Source organism: Mus caroli, chromosome 11 (genome assembly GCF_900094665.2).
Source record: "Mus caroli chromosome 11, CAROLI_EIJ_v1.1, whole genome shotgun sequence".
Lineage (NCBI taxonomy): Eukaryota > Metazoa > Chordata > Mammalia > Rodentia > Muridae > Mus > Mus caroli.
In genome coordinates this window covers 24,870,188-24,897,795 of record NC_034580.1, presented here as the reverse complement: position 1 = coordinate 24,897,795, position 27,608 = coordinate 24,870,188, and the positions used below count along the sequence as shown (strand labels likewise).

At 38.9% G+C, this 27,608-nt stretch overlaps 1 protein-coding gene across 1 annotated transcript; it reads left to right on the top strand.

Annotated features, from left to right (window-relative positions):
- Cfap36 (cilia and flagella associated protein 36) lies at positions 1–26,836 on the top strand. Its single transcript, XM_021177006.2, has 10 exons — positions 1–407; positions 2,266–2,330; positions 3,278–3,379; positions 12,701–12,815; positions 16,471–16,558; positions 18,373–18,424; positions 22,376–22,478; positions 25,495–25,634; positions 25,792–25,941; positions 26,390–26,836. The coding sequence occupies exons 1-10, from the start codon at positions 293–295 to the stop codon at positions 26,489–26,491; spliced, it is 1,032 nt and encodes a 343-aa protein (XP_021032665.1). The 5' UTR covers positions 1–292; the 3' UTR covers positions 26,492–26,836.
- The last annotated feature ends 772 nt before the right edge of the window (positions 26,837–27,608 follow it).

Below are 27,608 nucleotides of genomic sequence, written 5' to 3'. Positions count from 1 at the left end.
ACTACGGGCCAATGAGTGGAGGGCTATCGTTTGCCCCGTTCTCTTCTAGCCAATAGGAAGCGTTCCTAACCCAGCCCCCTCCAGGAGCTCAGGACTCAGGCCTCACTTCCGGGCTGCTGCGTACGTTGTCATAGCGACCATTTTACGTTAACTGGTTTGTAGTGTCTAACCCGGGGGCCCGGCGATTGCGGGGACCTTGCTGCCCGCATTCTCCGTCGCTTCCTGCGGCCGAAAGGCCAGACAGGGCTGGGGGAATCCGGCCTAGGCGTCCGCGTCGCCGGGTGCGAGCGGGATGGCTGCGGAAGAAGAGGACGAAGTGGAATGGGTGGTGGAGAGCATCGCTGGGTTCCTGCGGGGCCCGGATTGGTCTATCCCCATCTTGGACTTTGTGGAGCAGAAATGCGAAGGTAAGAACCGGACCCTGAACAAGCCAAATATTACTGTCTCTGCCTGCCGGGCCTAGGACAGTTTTGTAGAAGGAATTACGTACATCCCTTCCCGAGTGGCTCGTTTGTTTGCAGCCGTGAAATTGCTCACCAAGACTTCTCACCCACTCTGCCCGAGCGCCTGTCTTGAACACATTAGACTTTAATCCCATGTTCGGCCTGTCACTTCACCCCGCATCTTTCTACCCCGTGCAAGTGGACCGTTTGGGTAACCAGCATCTTCCCCAGTTATTTGGGAAAAACGTCGTTTTTCTTCGAGTTGCTTCTGACCCCTGAGATGTCGCCCTGTGGACTCAGTCTACGAAATGACAAATTCACTCTGGCCATTTTATCTGCAAAGGGGGGCATTCGATTACTCCGGCAGGACCAAAGCAGGAGATGGGGAGGAAGAGCTTTCTAACAAACGAGAAAGACAAATATGGCATTCTTTTGAAGGACCAGCATCAGTGCTTTCTGATCGGTTCATATCATGCTCATATCCGAGTTCATAAGACGAATTGGACTCTGTTCATAGAGAAGCAATCACAAACGATGTCCTATTCAACCTTTATCTTTTTTTTTTCTTTTTCTTTTTTTGCCTAGGCAATACTTGGAGGGTAGCAATATACATCGTGTGAACTTGTGTCTTAGGTTAGAGGGACAGACTTGTTTGTAAAGATCGGTGCAATAGAGCTGGGGTGAGTGAATACAAGCAGCAGAGAACACATTTCAGTGAAGGAAATCTTTTATACACTTTTCTAGGATGAGGTAGCCTGCTTGAAAAGGTAATGGGTTCCCTGGCATTTGAAGTATCTGCATACACCTGACAGTGACTGTACTGCAATGCAGCTTGTTTGAGATTCAGCTAACAGAGGGTTCTTATCCTGAATTGTCTTGCAAGACTTCTCTCAAACCCAAGATTCTATGAATCTAGTAAAGAAAGAATTTTGTTTGATCACTGAACCTTTTAGTTTATTCTACCTGTTAAATTCAAACACTAGTTAAGTGTTTTGGTAGGCAACTTTTATGAAGGTTCAGAAAGCAAAGCAATTGACTTGTGTTCCTCTGTAGAATTTAGAGTGCTGTTAAAAGGTTGATGAAGCATGGGGATAGCCTGACCTCCTGCAGGAGGGATTATGACTCCCACTGATTTTCATTTATTTTTGAGACTAAATCCTTAATAGAAATTGTGTGGGGTATGGTATGCCTTCTATCCACAGGTGTCAAGAGTGGCTACATCTCTAACAGCTAATTGTGCATTTTTACATAGAAGCAAAGCTAGGACTTACAAACACACCACAATGATGTAGTTTTAGAACTGAAAAGAATTTAATTAGCACTTGTATTGAATGCATGAGAAGTGTCACAGAGACCAAATGCAATGTAAAGAGAATTGAAGTCAGAACACTTGGAATAACTTTATCCCTCACTGATGTGGGGCTGCCAATGTGCTGTTCTCTGCCTCAGAATGCTCAACGATTAGTTTGGACAGCTCTGTGATATCAACCTTTTAGTATTCACTGAGTTATCTTAGAGCAGACACTGGGGATAGATATGCTATCCTTAAAAAGTTTACAGTCTACCATAGAAGGTGCACAAGTAAACAGTAAAATATAAAGTGTCAAGTGCAAGTACATAAGTGTTAAAAATAAAGGCACTGAGAAGATGGCTTAGGGGCAAGAGTGTTGGTAAACTTGATGAGTTGAGTCAACCCACAACCCACATGGTGGAAGGGGAGAGAGAACAGGTGCCTGCAAGGACATTTATAAGATTTCTATATTTGTACTTAATTAAATGATTTGTTCTTTTATACTGTTTTATTATTTTCTTATAAATCTAGTTTTTGATGATGAAGAAGAAAGCAAATTGACCTACACAGAAATCCATCAAGAATACAAAGAGCTGGTGAGTATTTTCCCCCTGATTTTTGTTGTTTGAGATGGGGCCTCATTATGCAGTCATCACTGGCCTGGAACTCACTATGTAGACCAGGCTGGCCTAGATCACATGGAGATCTCTGTGTCTCTGCCTCCCCAGTGCTGGGACTAAAGGTGTGTGCCAACAAACACACTGGCTCTTTTCATTGATTTTAAGATCGTGAAAAAACTGCTTTTTTAAGTTAAAATTCTTTGAAATTGTTTTTAAGATTTATTTATTTTTTGTGCATGGGTGTTTTTTTTCTGTATGTATGTGCACTATGTATGTACCTGTTCTCACGGTAGTCAAAAGAGGGGCTTGGGTTCCTGGTAACTAGAGTTATGGATGGTTGTGAGCCACTGTGTGAGTGCTGAGAATCGAACCTGGGTCTTCTGGACCTGCACAGGTGCTCTTACTTGCCACACCATCCCTGCAGCCTTCATTATAGGAGTTCTTCCTCCCGCAACAGTACTAACAGTTTTCTCAACCTTGTCATTTCCATGAGCATCTTTTCAAATGATTTTCTGTCTCTTCTGTTTTAGACGTAAGTAATGATTTATCGTAGCTGTGGGGATGTCTCACTTTTACATTTTTATTAAGCTGGGGCCTCTAGGCCAGTGCCTGTGCTCCGTGATTTATAGTTGTCTTGGGAGTTTTAAGAGCCTCTGCATATTTTAAAAAGAAGACAATGGGTAGAGGAGTCGTACCCTGTTCACCTTCATAATTCTGGCTGTCCTCTAGAGAGGAAATTAAACTTTATGTGATTTTTTTTTTCAAGAAAAAAAAAAGAACCTTCTCGTTGTTAATTTATTGGTGAAAGACATTATTAGTTCTGTGTCTTGTATAATGGTAATTCCAAAGAGCATTCTAAACAGGCAGAATGACATTTAGAATTTTCCTATGCACATTATAAAGGTGAATTCATTTCCTTTTAGGTTGAAAAGCTGTTAGAAAGTTACCTCAAAGAGATTGGAATTAATGAAGATCAGTTTCAAGAAGCATGCACTTCCCCTCTGGCGAAGACGCGCACATCACAGGTGTCAGCTTTGTGCTACTCTGCTAAAATGGGGATGTAACAAGGAGTCCACAGCTTTCTTTAAGTAAAATATGTTTGATTGAGGAGATATAAGAACTGTTAGACATTAAGCAAATTAGACATTGTGTGAGGTGGAGGCAATCACCTGACATGTTCACTCGTAACCACTTTAAGAAATAATATGATCTGATGGAATTAAAAATAAGCTTTCTGATCCCAGAGTTCTGAGATCACAAAGTTTATCCATGTGTGGTTTCATTTCTGTAGGACCCTGATGATTCTGTTGTTGCCCTTTTTCTATGTGTAACAAATGTGCAGTCTCTAGTTCTGGAGCCTCCTTGTGGAACTATTTTTGTTTCTTTTTATGTGAATTGGCATTTTACCTACATGTATGTATGCACACAGCTGTGCATGCCTGGTGCCTGTGAAGGCCAGAAGGGGGATTTGGTCCCCCTGAAAGTTAGGGCTAGCTGTGAGCTGCCATCTGGGTGCTGACTCTGCAGGAGCAGCAAGTGCTCTTAACTGAACCATCTCTCCACTTCTTCATAAAACTGGGTTTCTTATCTCTTTAGATTGCAGTACTGGGCGAGTGGCTAGTAGGTACATTAAAGAAAATGCTTTTAAAACATTTATTTATTTATTTATTTATTTGGAGTGGAGACAGGGACTTGCTGTGTAATTCAGATCAGCTCCAAACCCATTGTGTAGCTAGGGTTGGTCCTGAACTCATACTTTTCCCGTTTTACCCTCGGAGGTTTTAGATTACAAGGGTCAATCACCTTGCTCAGTTTCCTAGTTGACACTTTAGACGTCTCTTGGTGTTATCTCACTTTATCTTCTTGGCACTACTTAGCTTCAACCTATTACTGAAGAAACTAAATCAGAGAAATAGAAGCAGGCACTGCTGTAGGAGAGTGAACATACATCCTAGGCAGTCCACCTTCATGTCCTTGCTCGCTTTGTTTCCTGTCTTCTAGTAAATGGACTACATTTGTTTAGTAAGATGTCAATGTGGATTGCCTAGTTTGCTACCTTAGGCTCTGTTTTCAGCTTTGTCCTTTTATAATTCTTTAATATGTCATGTACTGTCATCCATCCAGGCCCCTCATAAGTATGCGTGCACCTGGCTTTGCTTATACTAACTGTTTTAATTAGGGTTTCCATTGCTGTGAAGAGACACCATGGCCAAGGCAACTTTATAAGTAAAGGACAACATTTAATTGGAGTTGGCTTACACTTTCAGAGGTTGAGTCCATTATCATCATGGCAGGAAACATGGCAGCATGGCATACATAGTGCTGGAGGAGCCAAGAGTTCTATACCTTGATCTGAAGGTAATGAGGAAGAGACTGGCATCTTCAGGCAGGAAGCTCTCTCTAAGCTCATCCCCACAGTGACACACTTCTTGCAACAAGGCCATACCTATCCCAACAAGGCCACACCTCCTAATAGTGCCACTCCCTGGACCAAGCATATTCAAACCACCATGCCACCCCTTACTCTAAAATGTACAACCCTCTCAGTACACTACTATCCCTTTCTTAGCCCAAAGGAATTAGAAGGGTATAACTGCAATACTGTCTTTCCCCATCATCTTTCAGCAAATATTGAGAGATTCAGGATACAACATTTGCAGTAGTATTTCCTTTGAAGAGTTTTTGTGAACCTTAAGGGATTATGTATGTCAAACTTTTAATATAATGCCTATTGTGTGTTAAGTGGTCTCTAAGTAAATTGAAGTACTTCTTAATTAGCTGTGGCTATTTTGGTGGTTGATTAGCAGTGTGCTGACAAGCTAGGGTCATGGGTTCAATCTTCTGTGGACTGGTCAGCACTGTCCTCTATAGAACAAGCTCAGCCACCTGCTGCTGACCAGCAGCAGTGACTCAGCGCTGGACTGTCAGTACTCCTGAAATACATCTTGGAGCACTGTGATGAGTGCTTCCCAGTCAGCATTTTCACACATGAAATCAGAAAGTGGGTTCTAGTACACCAATCTGGGTGCCTAAAATCCAGCTTAAGGAACATGAGTAGTTTAGGAGGTATTTTGTGTTTTCTTGATCTGGTGTTGATTTTCTAAACTAGCTGCTGCTTTCATTGAATTGCACTGCTAAGGGTGCATTGCTGAAGAGTGCTTTTGGCTCATTTCAAACATCATTAGGCCTGGAACACTGGTCCTGGCATGCAAGTGTGGTAAGCATTATACCAGTGAGGTGGTACAATAGTAAAACAAAAGCTTGCATGCGCATGCACATGCACACAATACATGCCCCTCCCCAACAAAAACTAAAACAAAAAAAAAACAACTTGCCTTAAAAAAAAAAAAAACAAAACCCAAACAGGCAGAAAGTGATGGCTCACAACTTTAATCCCAACACTCTGGAGGCAGAGGCAGGTGAGTCTCTGAATTTGAGGCCAGCATGGTCTGGAGAACAAGTCCCAGGACAGTGAGGGGTACACAGAGAAACCCTGTCTTGAAAACCAAAAACCAAAAAAAAAAAAATAATAATAATAATAAAAAAAATAAAAGAAAACAGCACCCCTCTTTATATATATTTGCATTTATTTTGTACGTGCTCACATATAAGTGGAAGTCAGAGAACCATTTGGTGGAGTCAGTCCTCCTACCACGTGGGCCCTAGGGATTGAACTTAGGCCATCAGGTTCTGCCAGAGTGCTTTATCCAGCTCACCTTTAACAGCTTGCTTTTCTGTTATGTGTAACTTGTAAAAACTTGTGATTTTGTGATTGTGTGTGTGTGTGTGTGTGTGTGTGCATATAAAGGTTATAAACAGGTTTAGTATAGCAAAAGCCAGGGACTTCTATATAGCAAAGAATAGAAGTTTGTTTTGTTTTCATGTTTTAGTGGATTTACTTTACTTTTGTCAGATGGAAACTAATAGTTGCAAAAGCATTTCAGTATAATTTGGGAAAGTCATGCTTAATTTTAGTGACTGACATTATTAAGAATATATATAATAGGGGCTGGTGAGATGGCTCAGTGGGTAAGAGCACCCGACTGCTCTTCCAAAGGTCCAGAGTTCAAATCCCAGCAACCACATGGTGGCTCACAACCATCCGTAATGAGATCTGACGCCCTCTTCTGGTGTGTCTGAAGACAGCTACAGTGTACTTACATATAATAATAAATAAATAAATCTTTAAAAAAAAAGAATATATATAATATAATATATATATATATACACACATAATAGTATATATAGTATTTCCATTTAATTTCCAAAAGCATACATAACAAACACTATTATATATGAGTGCTAATTAATGTAAAATTAGACTATTTTTAGAGCAATTTTATGTTTATAGAAAATTGAATGGATGTTTCATTTCTTAAGATCTTATATTAGTGTAATATGTTTGACATACTATGGAACCAAGATTGATACATTATTTCACACTTTGTGTTCTGTAATTGTCGTTTTGCCATATACTGTTCATATATCCACAATCACATTATCATAGAAAATAACATTTTTTGGCTTCACATATTTTTTTCCTCCTGACCTAGTCCCTGTCTTTTGACAATAACTTTTCTTCTCTGTCTCTGTCTCTCTTTCTCTCTCTCTCTTTCTTTCTTCCTGTCTTTCTTTCTTCCTGTCTTTCTTTCTTCCTGTCTTTCTTTCTTTCTTTCTTTCTTTCTTTCTTTCTTTCTTTCTTTCTTTCTTTCTTTCTTTCTTTCTTTCTTCTATTTCATAGCATTTTAAAATTATTTTTTTATAATTTAAGGCAATTTTAAATTTACATATATTTGAATCCTATTCTTCCCCTCTCCCAAGTCCTTCCAGTTTTTCTCCCCTCCTATCCACCCATCTTTAAGTTCTTTATCAAAAACCAACAACCCCCTGCCCCCCCAAACCAAGAAAACAAAATAAAACTACACCAAGAAAGAAAACAAACCAACAAAACCTCTACCAAACTGTAACCAAATAAAAGCACACAAAAAAAAAATCTGTGGAGTTCATTATGTGTTGGCCAGCTACTCCTGAACATGGGTGAGCCTGTCCTGGTGTGGCTGGTCCATTGTTAGTTGATCTATTGGAGGAAACTGATGTTCCCTCTCCTAGCAGGTCTAAGAGACAGTTCAGTTGTTCACATCCACCCTAGTGGCTGGGCCGGCCTGCCTGCCTGCCTGCCTGCCTGCCTCCCTTCCTTTTAAAAAAAAAATAACAAAATAAAACGTAATAAGAAAACAAAAACTATCACATCAAAGTTGGACAAGAAAAATCAACAGAAGTTTTGAAAAGAGCCCAAGAATTGGCACAAAAATCAGAGACTCACTTGTTCACACACTCAGGAGTCCCATAAAACCACTAAAGTGGAAGCCATAGTCTGTGGTCTGTAGACTTTTTAGAAGCTTTTTCATTAGTTACAGTATGTATTCAAGGCTTGTGTTCTGTTTGGCCACGCTGCTTCCCAGCAGTGAGTTGAGACCTATGTAACTGATTGTGGAGGGTCTTGAAATGTTGGCAATATTAAAGTTTTCTGAACTGAAGTGTTTATGGCTGTGTGAAGCTGAGCTATAGAACAAGGCTTTACTATAGCCAGGATTCTAAACCTGAAAGTGCTTACTTTGCACTTTGGATGAGGCTGTGCACCATCATAGAACACTGCTTCAAACACCTTGGCCAAATTGAAGACTATTGTATGTTATGAATTGCAGTATCTTTACTGTCAATAGATGCTCACTGCACTTACAGAAATATAATAGTTTATAGAAAGAAAAGATAATATTTTTATTGTCATTTCTCAGCATATCAAATTAGTCTATTGTCAGATTTTATTGTTTTAAAATGTTTGACTTTAAAGATTGCTTTAGAGTTGCAGTTTCACATTTCATAAAAAATATTGTTGAATGAATTTTGGCTTGAAATTAGGGCAGAATTTTCAACAACTTCTGAAATAGGCCCTAATGGTCCTTGGGCCATTTGTACTACTTATTTATGTGGAGTGGTATTCTCAGCATTGATGATTATAAAATCAAAATGTTCACCAATTCTGAAAAATCCTGAAGTTGTATGTCCTCTAGTATCAAACATTCAGCAATGATTCTTTTTGTAAAATAAGCACACCCATCTTAGTATGCAAATCTGCTCTAGTGTGTAACAAATGGAAAATTATATGCATGGCAAATGTCCTTTTTGCTTTTGAATTTCTTTTCAAGTGTCTGTTTTACCTGCATGTATCTTTGTGTCCATGGAGTCCAGAAGAGGGCATCAGATCCTCTGGGACTGGAGTGATAAATTGTGAGGTGCCATGTGGGTTCTGGGAACCAAATCGGAATCCAGACAGTGCTCTTACTCATTGAGTTGTCTTTCCAGGCTCCTGAATGACCTAGAATGTCTCATGTGTCCCTGGCTAGTCTCCAATTCACTGTGTAGCTGAAAATGAACTTATACAAGTTTATACACACATACACTTTTTTTTTTTTTTTGAAAATAGATGATCTTTACAAGGGTGAGGAAACTTTTGCCTATTTCCATTTGCTGAGAAGGGTTTGCTATGTTTTAAATACATGAGTGGTGGTCAAATTTTATCAGAAGCTTTTTTTTTAAAAATTATTTACACATTTATTTTTTAAATGTAGGAATGCTGTGTCTGCATGTACACCTACTTGCCGGAGAGGGCAGCAGATCCCTTGATAGATGGTCCTAAGCCACCATGGTGGGCTAAGAAGTGAACTCAGGACCTCTGGAAGAACAGCCAGTGTTCTTAACCACTGAGCCATCTCCCCAACTACCAAAGCTCTTCTCTATGTTCATTGATAAGATCAATAGCAGTCTCCAGTCTGTTAATCTCTGATATAGTGACTTATTTTTAAATGTTGATCTACTTTGAATAATGAGAAAAGAATCCCAGGTTGTTATGCTATGTAATTCTTTTTATACATTGTTGAATTCAGTTTGCTAAAATTCTCTGACATTTAGTTTTTCCTTTCTTGTAAAGTCTTTGTCTGATTTTAGGGTTGGGCACTGTTGCCTCAGGTAATGAGTTGATATGTATTATCTCTGCCTCAGTGTTCGAGAAGAGACTGGAGAGAGGCAGTATAATCTGCTCACATGTTAGGTGGAATTGGTTTTTAAACTCATCGTGACTTTTTCTGTTTTGTACAGTTACCAGTTATTTTTTCTTTCTCCCCTTCCCCTTCCTCCTCCTTTTCTTCTTTCTCCTCTTCCCTTTTCTCCTCCTCCTCCTTTCTTTTTCTTTCTTCATTTTGGTTTTTCAAGATGGGGTTTCTCTGTGTAGCCCTGGCTGTCCTATAACTTATCCTGTAAACCAGGCTGGCATCTAACTCACAGAAATCCTCTTGCCTCTGACTCCTGGGTGCTGGGATAGAGCCATGTGCCACTGCTCTCTGGCTGATTAACCTTTTACGTAGGCATAATGAATAAACTTACCTGTTCATATCACCTTATGTCATAGTGTGAGTTTGGCAAACTGTGGTCAACAAGTTTGGGCACAGAGTTGTTTGCATCTTTCTTCATTATTCTTTTAATGTTTATTGTTCAATAGTGACATGATAGCCTTCCTTACATTTTTTTTTATATCTGATCCTAGTGGGAATTCTTAAGTATAGTGTTAGCTGTGGTTTTTATTTTTTATTTTTGTCTTCTTGAGATAGGGTCTTGAGTAGTCTAGGCTGGTCTCAAACTCACTATGTAGCCCAGATTGGCTTTTTCTTAGCTGGGCCTGTCAATTTCAACAAGCATTTAAAGGATCAGAACACTGGTTCAATGGAGACCTCTTCTAGAAGACCCAAATTTCATTCCCAGCATTCACATTAGGTGGCTTACAACAACTGTAATTCCAGCTCCAGGGGGCTCTCACTTTTCTAGCCTCTAGGGATAACTGTACTTGCATACACAGACACATTATTACAAATAATAAAAATAAAACTTTAAGAAAGACCAGAACAATTACTTTTATGTTTACTTTTCAGATTATAAAATGTTACTTAATTCATTTAATATTTTGTGAGACAGTTGTTACTATATTTGTTTTATTCAGAAGTAAAAGTTTTAAGAAAGATTTTATGTGTATGTGTGTCCCATGAGTGCAGTGCCTGCAGAGGCTAGAAGAGGGCATTGGCTGTTGCTGGAACTGGACTCACAGATGGTTATCAGCCATAATATGGGTGCTTGGAATTGAATCTGGGTACTCTTAACTGTGGAGCCATCTCTCTAGGCCCCAGAGACACATTTCTTATATCATAATATATTTAAAATGAGATTGTTTTGTATAATTAAAAGTTTTATTTAATTGGTAGGTTTTTTCTAAGTGACACACAAAACAGTGTCCTATTTTACTACTTTTCAGAATCTTAGAGTTCATGAAACACTATATAAATGCTATGTTATTTTTATTGATACTAAGGATTAAATAATATCCAGCGTCATAGAGCCACTAGTGCCTATAGTTTCATTGGATGTAGGCTTTTGATATCAAGATTCTTTTCCTTCCTTACTATGCCAATGTTTCGGAAACCTTAATGTTTTAAGAATTAATCTGGAGATACGTGGACACTCATCCTATAAAGATTATAGTTTTTAATGTCTGATAAACAGGGCTCAGGAATATGCATTATTAACAATCTTTTTTTTTCTTGGATTTATTAAGTAAGGTCAAAGGTCACGATGACAAGTTCAATCTCTAACTAGCTACTAGAAAATTTGTTTGATACATTGCTATCAATAGCAGTGCCCATAGCTGGGTGTGGTGGCTCAGACCTGTAATCCCAATACTTTGTCTCAGGAGTTTAATTATAATCGAGTTTGAGGCCAAGTTAGGCTACAGAGTGAGACCCTGTCTCAAAAGGCCAAAAATTAAATGAAATAGCATTGCCATTTTTAAAGTTGGATAAAGTACTTGTTGTTAGTAATAGGAAGCCCAACCCCCAAAAGGGGACTCAGACAGAAGCTGCCCATATTGGTTTTAGCAGTCTCAGCTCATGTTTGCCATTCCCTGCCTTGAGATCCATGAAAACCCAGGCAGATTTAAGGGAACATTTTAATTTTTTATTCATAGTGTGCTCCTTGTAGATGCCACTGAGAACCACTCTGCTTTTATCTTTGTTACACTGCACATCTAGAATGTGTTAGCCTGGTTGCTAGGGGAAAGGCTCATCTGTTTCAAGTGTTATTCTTTGGTGAAGTGTCTGGTCTGGTACTCTTTGTGAGAACACTGCCTTTGCCTTGTAGTAAGCAGTACACTCTGAGTTACCTCTGCATGATTTTGTGTGGTCAGCTTTTCCATTCATCTCAGGTAGAACTGAAAATTAAATTCTGCTAAGACCTTCTGAGTGCTTCCTTTGGATGTTTCCATGCATTTCAAAGCTTACTCTGCTTATTAATTAGCTTGGAAATTATTTTGTTCTTGGCAATATGTAACATTGCTAACAGTTAAGGAAATACTTATATATGTAATTTAATGATAGATATTCTTATTATTTTTTTAGATTTATTTATTTTTATTTTACACGTAAGGGTGTTTTGCCTGTATGTATGTCTATACCACATATGTACCTGCTGCCCTCAGAACAGGGTATCAGATCCCCTAAGATTGGAGTTACAGATGCTGTGAGCCACCATGTGGGTGCTGGGAATTGAACCTGGGTCCTCTGCAAGGGCAGTAGTGCTCTTTATAATTGAGCCATTGCTCCAGCCTCACTTTTATTCTTCATTTATTATACTTTTCATAATTCCTAATCTATTGTAATATATTATCTAACATACATATTTTTTTTTTGCTTATAAGACTTCATTTATTTGTTTATTTCCTGAATTAAACCCAAAGTAAATTTCAGGAGATAGGATATAAGCCAAATATTTTGTGTGACAATCACACTTGGATACTGAGATGACAGCGTTAGAAATGTAAACCAGATGGTTGTGTGTTCCATTTAACACTAGCTGGTTTGGAAAAGGAGTCTGCTATCTGACTCCTGGAAGCTTGCAGGTTGAATGAGGTAGCTCTAGAGAACCCTATTTTAAAGGCTTAAAAAAAAACAAAACAAAACCAACAAAAGTCTTAGCAGGGTATAGCTGTATACCCTGTGATCTCAACAGATCCCCACAGAAAGCCAAGGCAGGAGAATTAGGAGTTTAAGGCCAACCAGAGCTACATAATGAAACCCTATTGTTGTGGTTTTTAATCTTAAGATTGTCTACTTGAGTCACCTAACCATAATAATAATGTAACATTCATGAATTAATATGCTGCTTTTCAATGGAAATGATGATTTCAATGTGGGTTAAATAGTTTCCAAACTTAAATCTTCATTTAACCTCTAGACTTCCTCCCACAGGCCATTTTGCAGCCTGTGTTGGCAGCAGAAGATTTTACTATCTTTAAAGCAATGATGGTCCAGAAGAACATTGAAATGCAGCTTCAAGCCATCCGAATAATCCAGGAGAGGAATGGTAAAATGCTGGAGTTAGGCATCTAAATACTAACTGAATTTGTTTTTGAAGTGGTTTTGTTTTTTTTTTTAATTCTAACAGTCTTAAACATAGTTAGCTACCTTTTATCCATTTATTTCAAACGTGAAAGTTTTTGTAAAGGATTTAAGAAGGGCTGGAGGGATGGCTCAGCGGTTAAGAGCACTGACTGCTCTTCTAGAGGTCCTGAGTTCCCAGCAACCACATAGTGGCTCACAACCATCTGTAATAGGATCCAATGCCTTCTTCTGGTGTGTCTGAAGACAGCTACAGTATACTTATAAAATAAATAAATCTTGAAAAAGAAAAAAGAAAAAGGTTTTTAAAAAGAGGATTTAAGAAAATAAGTTTCCTAATTTAGCATGTGGCATCTCAAAGAAAGAAGACAATTTGATTTACTAATGCTTTAGTTTTGTGAGCGCTTGCTTTTCTGCCCAGCCATGGTGTTAAGTTTAATGTCTCGAGTGGCTGTTACTGTTAGGAGCAGGTGACTACTCTTCTGCTTGTCATTAGTAAGACCTTAGTAGGAAATGCTTCTCAGGTGTCAGTAAGCACTGGGTCAGCTGTTACGGGTCTAGGGTGAGACCTAGTCACCTGTATCTTTAACAGTTTTCCAGATGTTACTGGAGCTGTTGATCCTGGCCACAGCAGAGGCCAGCACTTTACAAGTCTGGCAGCAAGATTGTTTCTTTGATGTTTTTGTGAAGGTATGGGAGCTATATTTAGTTGTGAAGTTTGCTTTTAAGGGTGTGGAATGTGCAATAACTGAGGCCTGTTTTTATTTTGGGGGAGGAACATCTCTGCCATGGTGCACATGTGTTGCTCAGAGGATAGCTTCCAGGAATGGGTCCTAGGAATAAAACTTAGGTCACAAGCTGTCTCACCAGCCCCAACAAATAGGGATTCTGTGGATATGAGACAGACATCAGAGTGTGGTAGATTTGTGACCATGTGCGCCTTAACCTTTGAAGCCAGCCACTACTTTAGCTGTGCCTTAAAGTTAAGCTCCATTTCACAGTGGGTCCTAGAGCTGTTGTCTGTTGTGAAGAGACCTGACCGGGAAGAGTGTGATACAGTGTGGTTACTTTGAAGTAAATCATTTGGAAGAGTGTCTTTTTTGTTGTTCTTCCATTCTTTGTTTTGTGAAGTCCTCTATGCTCAATACTCCCAAAACTATGCTTTAATTTGTTCTGTGGGATAACTCTTTACATTTGTAAGGCTTGTTTTGAGAGGACAAGGTTTAATAAAAGAAACAGTGCACTTGACCAGTGGACTGTAGTTTTCCAGTTTGGCAGTTAAGGAAACTTGATTTTTTAAACAGAGAACAAATACTTCTGCAGTTGTATTAGCTTCATGCTTCAGACCACCAGTAATAGTGAACGCCAGTGAGAATGGTGTGAGCAGTTAGACACCAGTCTCTGTCTTGTTACTTAGGATTTCTATTGCTGCGATGAGACACATGAACAAAGCAAGTTGAGGAGGAAAAAGGGTTTATTCAGCTTATACTTCCAAATACTGTTCACCATCAAGGGATGTCAGGACAGGAACTCAAACATGGGTTGGAGGCAGAGGCCATGGAGGGGTTACTGGCTTGCTCTTCATGGCTTATTCAGCCTGCTTTCTTATAGAACCCAGGGATGGTACCACCCACAATGGGCTGGTACCTCCGTCATCAATCACTAATTAAGAAAATGTCCTACAGCCAGATCTTAGCATTTTCTCAACTGAGATTCCCTCCTCTCAGTTAACTCTAGCCTGTGTCAAGTTGCTATAAAACTATGTAGCACAGTCTCTCAGATGAAGTTCAAATGAGGAAGACAAGTTCAGAATTGTTCACTCTAGTGCTCAGTGATGTTTTCAAGGCCTCTGACACTTGCCATATTTATACTCTGACATTACCAGCCTCTTCTGCTTCCAATGCAAACTCAGTGTTTTGTGAGGAAAGGGATGTTTTCCTGTGTGAATTTCTTTTGTAAGAAAGATAACATTTCATGAGAGCCCTCCAAGAGTCTTTGCTCAGGCCCTATTGCTCAGGGTCAAGTTACTTGCCTTAAACTGGAAGGAGTTGGGACCATTGTGACAGCTTGACTTAAGCTATCAAGTGCTACTCTTCTGAGGTGAGAGAGGGTTTGATCTCTCAGTGATGGCTGCATAGTTTCAGGCTTTATTGGAGAAGGGATGGATGATGTGGGATAATTACTGCTGTCAGCCCACAATACGGGCAGTTTGCCCTATGTCTAAATTTAAATTAACATTTGCATCCAGGGCTGAGTAGTAGATCAGTGTTGATTGTATTCAAAACAGAATGTTTGGAAATTTTATGTTTTGTAAGAAAAATTCAAAGGCTTTCTGGATTTTTGTTCTCAAATAATTTGGAGAAAATGCATTTTGATGGTTTAAAGGATTTCTTTCGTACAGTGCGTTGTTACTTACTGCTTTTAATTCTCCATAGGAAGGTTGCTAGGAGGAAAATGATTTTATACCTTTTGGCTGTGCAAAATTATGCTTCAGAGTGATGAGTGTGCAGGTGTGACTTTTCTGGTGTGATGCTGTGCTGTGGGTTCCAGGTGAAGAGTACATGCATTTTTCTGCTTCTTCTTTACAAATGACTGCTATTAACTCAGTACAGTGTTTAGCCCCAAATGCAGATGAACATCAAGGGAACTGCAATGATAAAACTACTTTAGAGCTAATCTAGAATCCTATTGTATATGTATTTGCATAAAGAAATGGAGGGTAAAATAAAGGTGCACTCTTTTCATGCTGTAGTACACAGAGATGGACACTTGTAATGAGCCTGCCTTATCAGGGAGGTAGAAGTCAGTTAAATCAACAATTAAAATTACTTCCCGTGAATCTGTGTTTTCTGGGTTGAGGGGAATGTGGGGTGGAGGTTGGCACAATTGTGATTTAAAGCTGTTGTCTATACTGAACATGCTTCAAGGGCAGAGATAGTATCATTGATCTTCACAAGTTTAGCACATGCTGTCACTGCACATAGTAAGCAGGGCCTTTTCACTAGCATCACAGTTCAAATGGAGAACATGAAACTCCCTCTAACAAAGCACCATTTTGTTTTGTAACCTCACTTAAGGCTCACCTTTAAAAGCACACTGTTAACTCTGGCTAAGTGGTATCAGTAGGATATCCTCAGATGGAGTGTGACAATGGAAGACCATAATGTCTATATCATTTTTATTGGCATACAGTTTTTTCAAGTTATTTTCTTAAAAATTAATAGTGTGTGAGAGACAGAAATAGGTCAATCTCTAGATAGAGAAAACATGAGTGCCTCCAGGATGTAGAGGTCAAAGAAAACTTACTTTTTTTGGTCCTGGGAATTGAGCCCATGCATGCTTTTTAAGGGCTCAACCACTGAGCTATACATATTGGTTCCAATCATTGCTATTTTAGATAGTAAACACAAGTTATCACTGAGAGATAGTTATACCTAAAATCAAGACTGGTTTTTGTTGGGCTTAATCCCTAAAATGTAAGGAAGTTAAGCAGAAGATAACTAATAAGGCTTGGAATTTTTAAAAATGATACATTGTAAACTAATTTGTACCCATGGACCATAGCAGTGTGAAGAGTGTTTTCAGTTGAGTTGATGGTCTTCCATGTGGTGTTTGAACAGGTGTGTTACCTGACTGCTTAACTGATGGTGCAGATGTGGTCAGTGACCTTGAACAGGAAGAGATGAAAATTCTAAGAGAGGTCCTCAGGTATGCGTTTTCAACTGTTTTTGAATGAAATGTTAGTGTTGTATATGATCTGAATGTATTTGAACTTTTCCCTAGAAAATACTACCGACAAAATGATTTTTTTTGGGAGGGGCCATGTATACACAGCTTGAGTGAGTGACTCTTACCAAATGCTTAGGAATGAATGTTTCAGATTTTGGAATACTTGCACAGATCACAGATGAGCAACCCTAACCAGAAAATTTGGAATTCAAACATTACACATTACATTTTGAATGTTCTGCTGATGTGCCAAAGTTTTGTTTTAGAACATTTTATATTTTCATGGTTGATGTCCAGTTTGTATTATATTTAATTAAGAGGAAAATATCTTATCACTTATCCTGGATAAGTCCAGTGTAGAGGATTTCCCAATCCTTACCCCACATAACCTTCCTTTATCATAGGATTTAGGGACTAGCCACCAATGGGGAAAAAAAAAAAAACTACTTTAATAGAGTCTATGATTGATGGGGAAGGGTAAAGTGTGATCGGAGCTGAGCTGAGCAGAGCAGAGCTCTCCCTGTCTGCTATTTCTCAATATTAGAGGCCACTCATGCTGGTGTTGCCAAGAAGGAGGCTGGGCATCCGGCCTAACTGCCCCACCTGCAGCTGAGGAGTGACTCCAAGGATTGAGCTCAGAGAAGTACTTGTCAATCATTTCTTCATCTCAAGCAGATGCTTGGCGTGGAGTGTACCACTCTTTAATCAAGAAAGGCTAGTGAGCATAATCTCCCCTTGCAGTCACTTTGGGATTTTGGAAGGGAAGAGTCATAGTAGCATGTAACTTTTAAATCTGTGAGAATGTGTTTGGCTTAGAGGAAGAGGATGCCTATAGTCAGAAAGACTGAGCTAGTGGGAATGCATGACAGCTCCAAGGCTCAGTGCTTAATTTTAGGGAATGTGACTGGTTTGGGTGACATAACCCTTTCCAGCCAGATCCTGCCCTGTGGCAGGGGCAGATGGTAGCTTGAGTTTCCAGGTGTGCAAAGGGAAGGGTATTTATTTGTCTAGAGGACTGGTAAAGTTTTGATTCATTGCATTGCCTGACTATAGACCAGGCTGACCTTGAACTTACTATAGCTGAGGATAACCTTAAATTCCGGAACCTCCTACCTCTGCCTCCCAAGTATTGGGATTTATAGGCATGTCCCTACTACTTCTGGCCATAATGAGTCTTTCCTAGTGGAGTTAGCCATGAAAATGTGGGTTTACACCATTCATTTATATGCTAACGTTAAGAAAAAGCGTTCAGGATTTAAAACTGTCGGTCGTTGTTCAGCTAGAATTCCTAAGGTAAACTGTACAGTCTATTGATATTCTGCTGTCTGTTGCAGGTAACTGTACAGTAGGGTTGTACAGATGGGCTGTTCCCAGATCACAGATGAGCAACCCTAACCAGAAAATTTGGAATTCAAATATTACAAAATTTTGAATGTTCTGCTGATGAGCCAAAGTTTGTTTTAGAACATTTTAGATTTTCATGTTTGATGTCCAATTTGTATTATATTTAATTAAGAGAAAAGTATTTTCATATCACCTATCCTGGATCAGTCCAGTGGATAACTCCTTGCCTATACTATAATGTCAGGTTAACATGCTGCATATTTATTCTTTGATGAAGAAGAAAATTTACTTTTTAGCCAGCCAGTGGGGGTGCAAACCTTTATTCCCAGCATTTGGGCAGCAGAAACAGGTGGATCAATGTGAGTTCAAGGGTAAGCTGATCTACATAGGGAGTTCTAGGACAGCCAGGGCCAAACAGATTTACTTTTTAATTTTTTTTTATATTTCAGAAAATCAAAAGAAGAATACGACCAGGAGGAAGAAAGGAAACGAAAAAAGCAGGTGCTTCTGGGGATGTAAATGCAGAAGTGCATCTCACTGCCATTGCCACTCTCTAAGTTTACATCTGTCTTTTACTGTTAACATCTAAGTTTTTAGAGAACTCAGAGTAGTCAGATTTTCTTGGAAAGTCAGAGTTTATATTTAAATTTTTATCCTTTTAACTTTTGGTCTGTGCAGGTTGTGTGTTTTGTGTGCATGTATGAATGTTTACATATGTGAGCACACATGTTTGTATCTGCACACGTGCGTGTGTGTGTGTTGATCTTTACATTACATTGAAACATGGTCTCTTGCTGAGCCCAGATCCGAATACAACTTCCATCTTCTATTCAGGGATTGAAGGTTAGCTGCCATGCACATCTGCCTTATATGTGCTGTTTTGGGGATGAAAGCTGTGGTCCTCATGCTATGTGGGGAGAACTATGCACTGGGCAGTCTTCCCAGTCCATTTTTAAAAAGTTGTTTTTTTTTTTTTTTTTTTTTTTGACAATTTCCCCCATGAATGTCCTTTGATCATGTTCACCTCCTTATCTTCTTTGACCTCCTCCCTCTAACCCCTTCTTCTTAACAAGCCCCCTATTTCCTGACTTTAATTAGGACTGCTTACATGAGCATCATGGGCTTCTACACCAATGGGGGAAAATGACACCCAGTAATCATTAACTGTCCTTAGCTCCTCACTTAGGGCTAGGTCCTCATGAGCCTTCCACTTTTGCATGCTGGAATATTGATTTGTTCTTGTGCAAGACTTGCTGAGATGACCACACTTGCTGAGAGTTCCTGCGTGCAGCAGCCGCATTATATCTAGAAGACAGTTTCACAGCACTCCTCCCTGTTCTCCAATTGTTACATTCTGAGCCTTGGGATGGGGTTGGCAGTATGATACAGGTATCCTGTTTCAGGTTGAACACTGAATAGTCACTTATTCTCAGTACTAGGACTAGCCATATGCTTCTACATTAAGTACTGTCTATTTGCAGAAAGAACCCCAGGGCATGAGAGATGGCTCAGTGGCAAGAACACTTGTTCCTCTGACAGACTTCCCAAGTTCAGTACCCAGCACCATCCGTGGCTCATAACTGTGACTCCAGTTTTAGGGAATCTCTTCTGGCATCCTTTCCTGGCCTCCATGGATACTAGGCATGGAGTATACATACATACATACATACATATATACATACATACATACATACATACATATATACATACATACATACATACATACATACAGGCAAAATGCTCATACATGTAAAATCAAGATAAATCCTTAATAAAACAAAAACCAAAACACTTTTGTGACTGAGAGCAGCTTTAACCAGTGCTGTATTTGAGAACTTGTCCGTTTTACCAGGAAGATACGAGTAGGTTCCCTAGCTGTGGGCTTTTGAAGAGGATTATTTTATCAGGCATGAATTCCCAGTGGAGTAGGTTCAGATCCAACCAGAACAGTCATGCCTCTCTTTCACCAGAGTGCTTATCTTGACTGGCAGGTCAGTATTGCAGACACAGAGTAAGAAAATGATACTTTGTTTTGTTTATGTTTTTTTGAGACAGGGTCTTAATATGTAGTCCTAGATGGCCCTTAACTCACAGATCTGCATGCCCCTGCCTCCCAAGTGCGGGGATTAGAGGTGTTTACCACCATGTCTGGCTCAATACATAATTTCTTACAAGAGTATACTTTATACATTCTTAGAAAGTAATTACTGAGCCTGGCAGTGGTGGCACACGCCTTTAATCCCAGCACTTGGGAGGCAGAAGCAGGCGGATTTCTGAATTTGAGGCCAGCCTGGTCTACAGAGTGAGTTCCAGGACAGCCAGGGCTACACAGAGAAACCCTGTCTCAAAAAACCAAAAATAAATAAATAAATAAATAAAAAATAAAAAGGGGAGGGGGAAGGAAAAAGAAAGTAATTATATAGTAGTTGAGCAACATATTGGTTGCATTTCATAGTAAACGCCCAGAGTATCATGTCAAAAATAGTAATATCACTCATATACTATATTAGAGAATTCTGTTTAAAGTTCATTGTAGTCCTCCACTACAGCTTGTCTTTACTACTATTCTATTGCTGTGAGGAGACAACCGTGACTAAGGCAACTTATAAAGAAAGCATCAACTGGGGCTTTGTTTACAGTCTCAGAGGGTGAGTCTATGACCATCATGGAGGGGAGCATGGCAGCAGGCAGGCAGATTGGTACAGTGCCCAAGCAAAAGCTGAACTTCCATCTTTTCCATAGGCAGCAGGCAAGGAATAAGACTGGACCTGGTGTGGGCTTTCAAAATCCCAAAGTGACATCTCCTCTAGCAAAGCCAGCAAATGGGAACCAAGCATTCAAAGAGCCTATGGAGGCCATTAGTACTCAAACCACCACAAAGCTCCTACTACTCTTTGGAGCTCTGACTTATCTATGTTCACTCTACCAAAGAAAACTAAACAAATCCTGTAGTTTCCTGTATGGAAAGAAAATTAGGAGATTTTTACTTTCCTTTTATTTTATTGAAAGTGCATGCATGGCTTTCAGCACAGGCTTCATTATGAAGCAGGATCACAGTGCTTGGTCTATATGCGTCCGTTCAGAACCATTTCTGTGTCTATTCTGTCCAAGGATAGGTTAAGAATGACTCTAGTGAAGGAGAACACAGCGCATTCTGTGCTCCTGCTTTCTGGTTCTCTGCCTCTAATTTCTCCCTATTTCTCAGAAGGGAGAAGGAAACCCAACACAAACCACTGAAAAGTCATTCCCTTTTCTCTGTCCCCTAAAACCATGATCTATCCTTGTATTCCATAGTCTTACAAAAACCTGCCTTACCCCACTGTACCTGATGTAGAGAGAATGGATGCTTATAGGGTGTTAAGAGAGTTATGTTTTTTTTTAATACTTTTTAGTAAAAGATGAAGAAAATGCCTGGAATATTAATGATTTTTAAATGTAAAATTGTCAAGGGAAATGAGTATAAAATTATGAGAGGACACGGTTTTAACTTTCATTTTATATGCAAATATTATTTCTTGAATATCACACTTTAGGGATGCACAATTGTTTTCATTTGAGAACATTATGAAATTTAAAAGCATGAAAATACATATCCTGATATAATGAACTCCAATTATCTGTCACTCAGTAACCAGATTTAGAAATCTGACTTGCCGGGAGTGGTGGCGCACACCTTTAATCCCAGGCAGAGGCAGGTGGATTTCTGAGTTCAAGGCCAGCCTGGTCTACAGTGAGTTCCAGGACAGCCAGGGCTACACAGAGAAACCCTGTCTCGAAACCAAAAAAACAAACACAACAAAAAAAGAAAACAAATCTGTGAGTCACCTAAAGAGCTAAAAATGATTTTTCTTCTATTTTTAATGAAAAAGGAATTAAAATTTCTAAGCCACAAAATTCATGACATTTTATTTAGAAAAAAATTTAAATCAGTGGTTTTATTTTTCTGTATATTTTGATGGCTTGCTTTGAATCACATGACTACCTAGTTCCTTCTAACTACCAAATTCTACTGCTATTAGTATTGCATGACTTGAAACAGGGTATTACTTGCCTCAAAAAATAGGTATAGGGGTGGAGAGATGTTTCAGCAGTTAAGAGTACTTGTTCTTCCAGAGGGCCCAAATTCAATTTGCACCACCCACACAGTGGCTCACAATTATCTGAATTTTCAGTTCCAAGTTGTTTGATGCCCTCTTCTGATCTCTGTGGGCACTAGACACACATGTAGTATATATAACATATACATACGAAAATTACACATAAAAATAAATCTAAAAAAATTAAGTAGGAGCTATAAAATGTTAACATCTTTAAAACGGGAAAATAGAATCTCCTGTTCATTATCTAGTTCAGTGATAGTAATGTTTTAAATAAAATCTTTGGGTCCTTTAACTACTGAATTAATCAACATTAATTTTTTTCCTTTTTAAATTATGTTATGGAATCTGGAAGTCATCAGAGGCTAAGATGGAAGAACTGCCAGTATACACTAGTGAAGCTGAAAAAATGAGTAATTCCCAAGGGGATGGTGAACACTTTGTACAGCCACCCTCAGGTAAGCTTGAGGTGTAATGTGCACTGACACCTATACGCTGAGAACGCTATGCTCCAGAACGTGTTTGTTTGTACTTAAAGTTCTTTCCAAGTTTTACTTGTTAGGTAGGAAATACACAGCTTGAAGTAAATGTCATTTCCACATTTCTAAGTGAAGTTTGGAATCTAGAGAGTAATAAACACTCTCTTTGAGGGAGCCACCAGCTTCTGTACAATGCCAATAGCATATAATATTGTGTGCTGGAAGCGCAACTTGGTGTGGGATATTATTAAAAATTACTTTAAAAATTAAGGTAGGACTAGATAAGAGGCAGCCATTTTTCTAGATGTTTAGTTAGAAAATATGTAAGTAAAGGAAATGCTAGCAGATGAACTTGTTCAATATGTATACATCTTTTTACTTTTTCTTACTTTTTCTTTTTATCTAAATTAGAAATTCAAGAACGTGACTTTACAAGATTTCTGAGCCCTTAAAGTGGTGAAATTGTGACTTCAGACCATAAATACTATTTTCTTCTATACTGGCTGGTCTTGAACTCAGATCCACCTGCCTTAGCTTGGTGAGGTGCTGGAATTAAAGGCACAGGCCACCACACCTGGCTTTTTAAATTGTAGAGACATTTGTGAAAGTTTCCCTCTGATCTCAGTTTTCTTATAGAATTCCTTCGTTTTGAAGGAACTGTAATCTTAGTTTAAACTTGCCAGGAATATGGAACAGGTTTAACAGATATAATATAAACGGTTTATAAAGTTCCTTTCTGTGCTTTTATTATGTCTGATCATTTGTTTCTCATGTTCTAGTTTGTAAGTAGAAATGAGTTCATCTGAATCATGTATGTAACACTTCCTGCTTTAGATATTTTTCGGTGCTTTAATGTGTGACCCAGATTTAATTTTGTGTTTATACAGGCTTGCATGTACTGTTTAAAGCTTGTATCTGAAATAATTTGAGTAAATTTGCTCTGTAGTGCCTAAGTGAGAATTTCAAGTGAGCATGGTAACACATGTCTGTGGAGGCAAAGCCATCCTGGGTCACATAGAGAGTTCATGACTAGTATAGGTTACATGACAACTGTGCCTGAAAAATAAAACAACCAGATGTGGTAGTGTACTCTAATTCTAGCACTCCCCAGGCAGAGGGAAGGCAGTCTCTCAGAGTTTGAGGCCAGTGGGGTCTACATTGTGAGTTCCAGGCCTGGCAAGGTTACATCTCAAGCCTCTAAATACATAAAAACAAGAAAAAACAAAATTTCATCACAGACTACATAAAATAGTTTATATATCAAAAGCAAAACGAATAGCAAATAATTTCAAAAGTAATCTCTTAATTTTTCAGTACTTTGTAAAACTGGCATATCTGATGTTCTGCAGATCACTTCATGCAAAGTGATGGCACCTTAGTGAGAAGTCCTAATTTTAAAAGAATCAAAGTGTTTGACTTGCCTTTTCATGTCTTCCCTTGGATCCTACTAAAATTAATACAAAAATTTGTTCTCTGATGAAGTTGCCAGAAATGGGTTAGGCTGACAATTTCTTTAAAAACCAGGAAAATTAAGGTGTTTTGACTTCCTTTTCTAGGTTTGAGAGCATGTATGTCCACATATCTAACATATTCAAAGCCTGGGTGTGTAAGTGCATGAGTTGAGTAGATAAGCTTACATGCATGAACACATTCTCCAGTTCTGTAGTTCCATGAGCACTTAGAGTCAGATAGTCTCTACTAAGAATGGCCATTTTAACTTAGTTTGAATATTAGCAACAACAATATTATTTAAACTCAATAGGTCCTTTGGTCCTCTGCCTGCAACGGTTTTCTCCAGTCTCCTTGCAGTGCAGCCAATCTGTTCTGTGTGCAGCAGTGGTCCTTGTCAAGTTTCTTTTCTGGTTTTACACATCTGGCAGGATTATTAATCCTTTGAGGTGTGTACCATGGCCTTCCTTCATGGTTTTACTTATTTGTATCATTTTTAGTCTTTCCATGTCTCACTGTTTCCTTCTGCAGATCATGTACTTAAATTAAAAATGTTTTTAATTTTATTTTTTGGTGTGCATGTGTGGCTTATGTATGTCTGTGTGCACACACGTGAATGCTCATTCATTCCTGTACATGTAGAAGGCAGAGGTTGATGTCAGGTGTCTTCCTCTGTTGCTTCTCACCTTGTTTGAAGCAGTGTCTCAGACCAGCAAGCTCCTGAGATCCATTTGTCTCTGTGGTTGATGTCTTCAGCCAAGCTTAGCTTTTTAAATGTGTAGTGGATCTAAAATAGAGTTTTCATGGCTCACAGCAAGAACTTTTCTCACTAAACCATCTCCTAAGCCCTAGGCCCTTAAAAATGATTTACTTACAGCAAGAACTTTTCTCACTAAACCATCTCCTAAGCCCTAGGCCCTTAAAAATGATTTACTTGTGTTTGTGTGTGTGTGTGTGTGTGTGTGTGTGTGAGAGAGAGAGAGAGAGAGAGAGAGAGAGAGCGCGTGCTCTGTGTATGTGTGTATGTGCCACTGTTCACGTGGGCAGAGAACAAGTTGCAGGATATGAACAAGCATCCTGAGATCATCATGCTGAGTGGCCAGTGTGTCCTCTTGCCAGTCTTCTTTAATCACCTAATTTTCTAATAGAAAATAGACTACAGAAGCAATGAGACTGTTAATCATACCTCGTAGTACAGATCTCACGGTATGGAATGCTTATATTACAAATGCTTTGAAGGTTCTGCTTGCTTTAGAAATGTTTATAATTTTTTAGTGCATTGGTAGTTACTTTTAGTATGTTATCACATTCAAGCTATTGTTGTTGGCACCTTATGTAAAAGAAAACCTGTTTTAAAGTAGTTCTTGAAGTGTAGAGTCGCATTACTTGGAAACAAGCTTGGAAACCAAAGATGTTATTTGTAAGGGATCAGTGTGTTGTTTGAATTGTGAAGTGCCTATATATTGTATAATAGTGTAGTTCTTGTATCTTAATTATAAGAATTACAGGTTATAATATCTTAATTGGTCTCATTGTTTACCACTAGAAGTTAAAGTGCACTTTGCTAATCAGTCAGCACAACCCTTGGCAAGAAAGATGGAGTTGTTGCCTGAAACTTCCTCCTTCACACAAAAAGGTTTGAAGATACCTGGCTTAGAGCATGCAAGCATGGAAGGACCAATAGCAGTAAGTGAAAGCTAATTTACTATGAACAAGGCACTTGGAACCATGCAAAGTCATACCCTTGTCTTTGTTATGATCGTGGAACTTAGAACTGATTCACTAGGTATCTTGGCCACGTGTTGTGTGAATGAATAGACAATCCTTCTCTTATCTGAACCAGAATTTGTCAGCACTCGGAACAGAAGAGTTGCGTCAACGAGAGCATTATCTCAAGCAGAAGAGAGATCAGCTGCTGTCCATGAGAAAGGATATGAGGGCAAAGCAGATCCAGAATACTGAGCAAAAAGGAAAGCCTACCAGGGAGGCAGAGGTACGGCTAGTTTTGGTATATCAAGTATAAAGGCCATGGGAAGAGGTTTTTGTTTGTGCAAAAAAGCCTCCAATGAATTTTGTTTGGTTGATGTACTCAAATTAACCATGAGCCAGTCAACAACTAAGTCTTCTCTCAGGGAAGTTTAGATGAGAATTTTGTGAGGTAGAAATAATCATTTCATTATACATTTTTATTGACTTCTCTTGCTGAGTTCCTTAGGGTCAGTATGTGTGTCTTATTTCAGCCATCTGAAATGTTTGCAATGGTCTGTCCATACCCCATCCATCACCTTCTCAATGCTTCTCCAGGAAAAGATTCAAGAAACTTGAAGTAACTTGGCTGTTGACTTAGTTTTACTGAAAATGCCCTTAATCTTTGCTGTTTTGAAATATGTCGAGAATTTTAGACATTTGAAGCTAATTTTAGCAATTTTTTTGTCTTCAAGGAAATGACAGAGAAGCCAGAAATGACAGCAGAGGAGAAACAAACATTACTAAAGAGGCGATTGCTTGCAGAGAAACTTAAAGAAGAAGTTATTAATAAGTAATATGAAAAATTAGCAAAACAGAAACCCAAACTTTCTTAAAAATAAATTATTTAATCCCTAAACAAAGACTGTTAGTTTCAAGCAAATACTTGCTTTTCTAAATGCAACTGTGAACTGACTACTATTATTTTAAACAGGTAAAGGGCAAGAGGGAAGGCAATTTAAAAAACGTCTACAGAAACCCAGGTATGATGATGCATGCCTATAGTCCTAGCACCCAGGATGCTGAATGAAGGAGAAGGGTCAGGAGAACTCCTGGTCCTCTCCAAGTCAGAGCTAATTGGAGGCCAGCCGAGGTTACATGACGAGTCTGTCTCAAATAACCACAATAAATAAACTTACAAATAAAACAAAATTTTGGATGTTTTCTCTTCAAAGAAATTAGTTGATAGTGCACGCATTCATGTTATGTAGACACTGTTTGTGTTAAGCATGACACATACCGAGGGTATGGCAGTCAATGATTCTGACAGGGCCCACAGAGCAGTGTTAGAAAGTGGTAACATGGCAAGTGGCTGCATGGAGAAGAGAGGTGTAGAGTAGCTTAGGAAGGAAGCACATGCTGAACTAAACATGTGTGACTAGGAGGAGGGTTAGCATAGGAAAAGTGAGAGTGGGTTTGGGTAATGTAGAGCCTGACAGGAAATGGAGGAACTTTCATTTTTTAAAGGTGTGGTTACAAGGCAGACAGCTGTGTTAGTAGTTTTGGATTTATCAGTTATGAGACAATCCAAAGGTGGTATCTTGGACATGGTAAGAGAGTTTTATATTTGAAGCAGGACATTTGGAAAATAAATGTGAGAAATGTAGGAAATAATTACCTTTTCTGCGAAAGTTGTTAAGGATTCCCTGACTGAACCTGTTGAGGAAAATGCTACCTACCATAGAGTGCTGGTCTTTATAAACATCAAATCAGGCTTAGCAGCAAGCTCCTTTACCCACTTAGTGATCTTGCTGGCCTCAACTGGGATTTTACTAAAATTTCATCTAATCTGTTTGAATGTAAAATTATACTTTAAGTTCCAACCTTCCACCTGCAGAAAAACTAGTGATTAAAACACGTGAATCTGTTTCACATAACTTTTTATTAAAAATAGTTTTTTATTAGGTACATGTT

Bases quoted from the DNA above. Each gene is read 5' to 3' on its own strand.
- Cfap36 (XM_021177006.2), top strand. From the start codon at position 293: ATGGCTGCGGAAGAAGAGGACGAAGTGGAATGGGTGGTGGAGAGCATC. The intron at 18,425-22,375 runs GTGCTTCTGGGG...GGAATCTGGAAG, and splicing joins AAAGGAAACGAAAAAAGCAG to TCATCAGAGGCTAAGATGGA. The intron at 25,635-25,791 runs GTAAGTGAAAGC...TATCTGAACCAG, and splicing joins GCATGGAAGGACCAATAGCA to AATTTGTCAGCACTCGGAAC.